Here is a 738-nt window from a genome sequence, read left to right as displayed (position 1 = left end):
ATGAAAACTACTTACTTGTATTCTTGAGGACCTGTAGTATAGAATACTGCAGAGTCTCCATTCCTAACATAAGGTGCTGGTGCTGGAGAAACAGCACCCATGATAGGCCAGGAATAGAGGACATGCAGACAGGTGATGAGAATGGCGCTGCGTTTAGTTCCTAAAGCAATCACTCCTGGACCTTCTGCAGGCTTAGTACTGCAGTAACATGGCTCTCAAAAGCTGGTAATGTAAAATTTTAAAATTTTTTATATTAAAAAAAAGGGGAATAAAAATTTTAATAATTAAAAAAAATAATTTTAAATTTAAAAAATTAATAGAAAATATAATCTTATTTTTTATTTATATATAAATTATAAATAAAATAAAAAAATATTAAAATTTTTTTAAATATAAAATTTATAAAAAAAAATTATAAAAAAAATTTAAATAAAAATTAAAAAAAAAATTAAACAAAAATTTATAAAAAAAAAAAAAAAAGGGGGGCAAAAAAAAATTAAAAAATTTATTAATTTTTAAAAATTTAAAAGTTTTTTTAAATTTAAATGTAATTTAAAATTTTGTTAAATAAAAATTTTTTTTTTTTAATTATTTAATATAAATTTTTTAATATTTATTTAAATTAAAATTTTACAAAATAAAACTTTTTTTTAAAATTATAACAAACACTCAAACCCTTTTGAAAAATTTGGGAAAAAAAATATAATAATATTTTTAATAATTTTTTTTAAAATTTTT

The 738-nt window shown here is 18.3% G+C and overlaps 1 protein-coding gene across 1 annotated transcript in view; it reads right to left on the bottom strand.

The window, feature by feature from the left end:
- Nucleotides 1-124, bottom strand: part of LOC119588224 (adenylyl cyclase-associated protein 1-like) — a 34,814-nt gene extending 34,690 nt beyond the window's left edge. The window contains exon 1 of the mRNA XM_037936925.1: nt 16-124. Within this exon, the coding sequence (XP_037792853.1) occupies nt 16-124 (109 nt within the window). The remainder of the gene's footprint in view (nt 1-15) is intronic.
- Nucleotides 125-738: the final 614 nt, after the last annotated feature.

Source organism: Penaeus monodon, chromosome 23 (genome assembly GCF_015228065.2).
Source record: "Penaeus monodon isolate SGIC_2016 chromosome 23, NSTDA_Pmon_1, whole genome shotgun sequence".
NCBI classification, from domain to species: domain Eukaryota; kingdom Metazoa; phylum Arthropoda; class Malacostraca; order Decapoda; family Penaeidae; genus Penaeus; species Penaeus monodon.
The sequence above is the reverse complement of the archived record's forward strand: the minus strand, read 5'-3'. Positions and strand labels throughout refer to the sequence as shown.